The sequence below is a fragment of the Pundamilia nyererei genome, unplaced genomic scaffold (assembly GCF_000239375.1).
Source record: "Pundamilia nyererei isolate P.nyererei 1_Seehausen unplaced genomic scaffold, PunNye1.0 scaffold00281, whole genome shotgun sequence".
Taxonomy (NCBI): Eukaryota; Metazoa; Chordata; class Actinopteri; order Cichliformes; family Cichlidae; genus Pundamilia; species Pundamilia nyererei.
In genome coordinates, this window is record NW_005187682.1 from 536227 (window position 1) to 538229 (window position 2003).

A 2003-nucleotide genomic window follows, 5' to 3' on the forward strand; every position below is an offset into this window, starting at 1 on the left:
GTGTGTGTCACTGAGGATGATCAATCACAAACATCACGTTCTTGTTGTCAGTGTGGAGCTTTTATTTTTATTCATGAGCAACGTTCTCGACATGAGAAACTTCCACACGTAACTCTGACTGTGTGTGTGTGTGTGTGTGTGTGTGTGTGTGTGTGTGTGTGTGTGTGTGTGTGTGTGTGTCAGGTGTGAGGATGCGTACGGGGGGCAGCAGTGTGAGCAGCTGCTGGACTTTAACATCCTGTACGTGGTGCCCAGCGGGCAGAAGCTGCACTACGTCCTCATTGCCGCCATCATCGGAGCTGTTCAGATTGCTGTCATCGTGGCCGTGGTCATGTGCTTCACCAGGTACACACACACACACAGACACACACACCTTTCCGGCTCAGTAACAGTCCTAAAGAACGAATCACCTCAGGGTCCTCGCTACACACCGAGTGAGTAATGAGCCATTAAATCAGTAAACGATGATTTTTGTGGTTTCTGAAACACGAGTGCTTCCAGAGTGTGTGAAATCACCGCAGAGGAAAGTTTGGAGGTGTTTGTGTGTCAGGCAGCGAATCGTGGCTTTCAGCCCTCCAGCCTCCAGCAGGGGGCGCTCACACCCCAGCAGCACTCAGTCATGAAGCAAAGCATCATAAAACCATTAATGTGCAGAGTTTCACCACCAGCCGTCCAGAACTGTGAAGAAAAAACAAACAAGTCTGTCAGGTTCAAAGTGCAGCCCAGACCTGCAGTCCTGATACGCTCCTGCTGAAACCAACACCTCCTTTTTCTCCTTTGGTGGTGAGTGATGGTGAAACATCAGCAGGCTGCCTGTGATGCCTCCACGTGCTCAGCCGCTTCATCGCTTTACCTCACGCTGTAAAAAACGTTATCAGCACAGACCAGCAGCGCTGACGTGATTCCACTTAAAGTGAGGCAGACATTTTCCAATAAAAAAACGTCTAACATTCAATAACTGGACCTCTGAAAGCCTGGAGTTTATCCCCATCCCACATCTAATAGAATAGAATAGAACAGCGCTTTATTGTCATTGTACACAAAGAGAAAAGGTGACAGAGGTTTTTGTAGTTTTGCACACACCAGGAATCTGCAGGGTCACTGCTGTAAGAGAAACACTCCTATTGGCTGTTAAAGATGATCACATGATCTAACGTTACATTTTGCCGGGAAATGAAAATATTCCCGATCAGCTTGATTAGTTTTTTCTTCCCCTCAGAGTTACAGGGGGCACGTGAAGCAGATCATTGTTACATTTACTGATAAAAGCTGAGTGTAATGTTGATGTTGACGTGCACTTCCTGTTGTGTCCTACAGGCGGTGCAACAAGACAAAGCGTGGTCGGAGGCAGAAGCAGCATCTCGGGCACTTCCCGTCAGGAACGTCGTCCCGGATGATGTAGCTGCTCTTTCTTTTTTCAATGATTTTTTTAATTTTCCATCTTGTTTTTTATAAAATTCGACCTTTCGTACCACAGACTGCATTTTTGATATCTCGACTTTTTGGTGCCTCTTCTTATTTTCCCTCGTTTTTTGGAATAACCCGACATTACTGAGGGGCCTTATGTTCCACCTTTCATTCCTTTGGCTTCCCGTCTGCAGGTGGTTTTCAGTTTGTGGAGACGTGGCCGTGCTGCTGGCGTCCTCTCAGACTCTGAAACACTGTGGAAACTTTATTTCTCTGATTGTCTCGTCGCTCCGGACGTCCACACCGCAAACAGTGACGATTGTCTCAGTTTTCGCCCGGTGAGACGCACAGCAGGAGCGCCTCCTTTTTAGTTTTTCGGCCACGTTAGAGCTCATTCCTGCTACAGCTGCGGTTCTCGTCCGTCTTCCTCCCGCCCACACGAGGGCGGCGACCCTCATCCTGATTGGCTCTGGTGTACACGCACGTGCTGATCTGTGGATTCATCTCTGCTGAAACATGTCCACCTTTGTGGCGTTCGTGCCACATATTAATGACCTGACGGGAGATTCGACCCAACGCACATTAGGCGGAACCCA

The 2003-nt window shown here is 48.3% G+C and overlaps 1 protein-coding gene across 1 annotated transcript in view; it reads left to right on the top strand.

The window, feature by feature from the left end:
- Positions 1 to 2003, top strand: part of LOC102194704 (tomoregulin-1-like) — a 17718-nt gene extending 15715 nt beyond the window's left edge. The window contains exons 6-7 of the mRNA XM_013915281.1: positions 184 to 345; positions 1318 to 2003. Coding sequence (XP_013770735.1) covers positions 184 to 345; positions 1318 to 1402 — 247 coding nt within the window. The 3' untranslated portion in view covers positions 1403 to 2003. The remainder of the gene's footprint in view (positions 1 to 183; positions 346 to 1317) is intronic.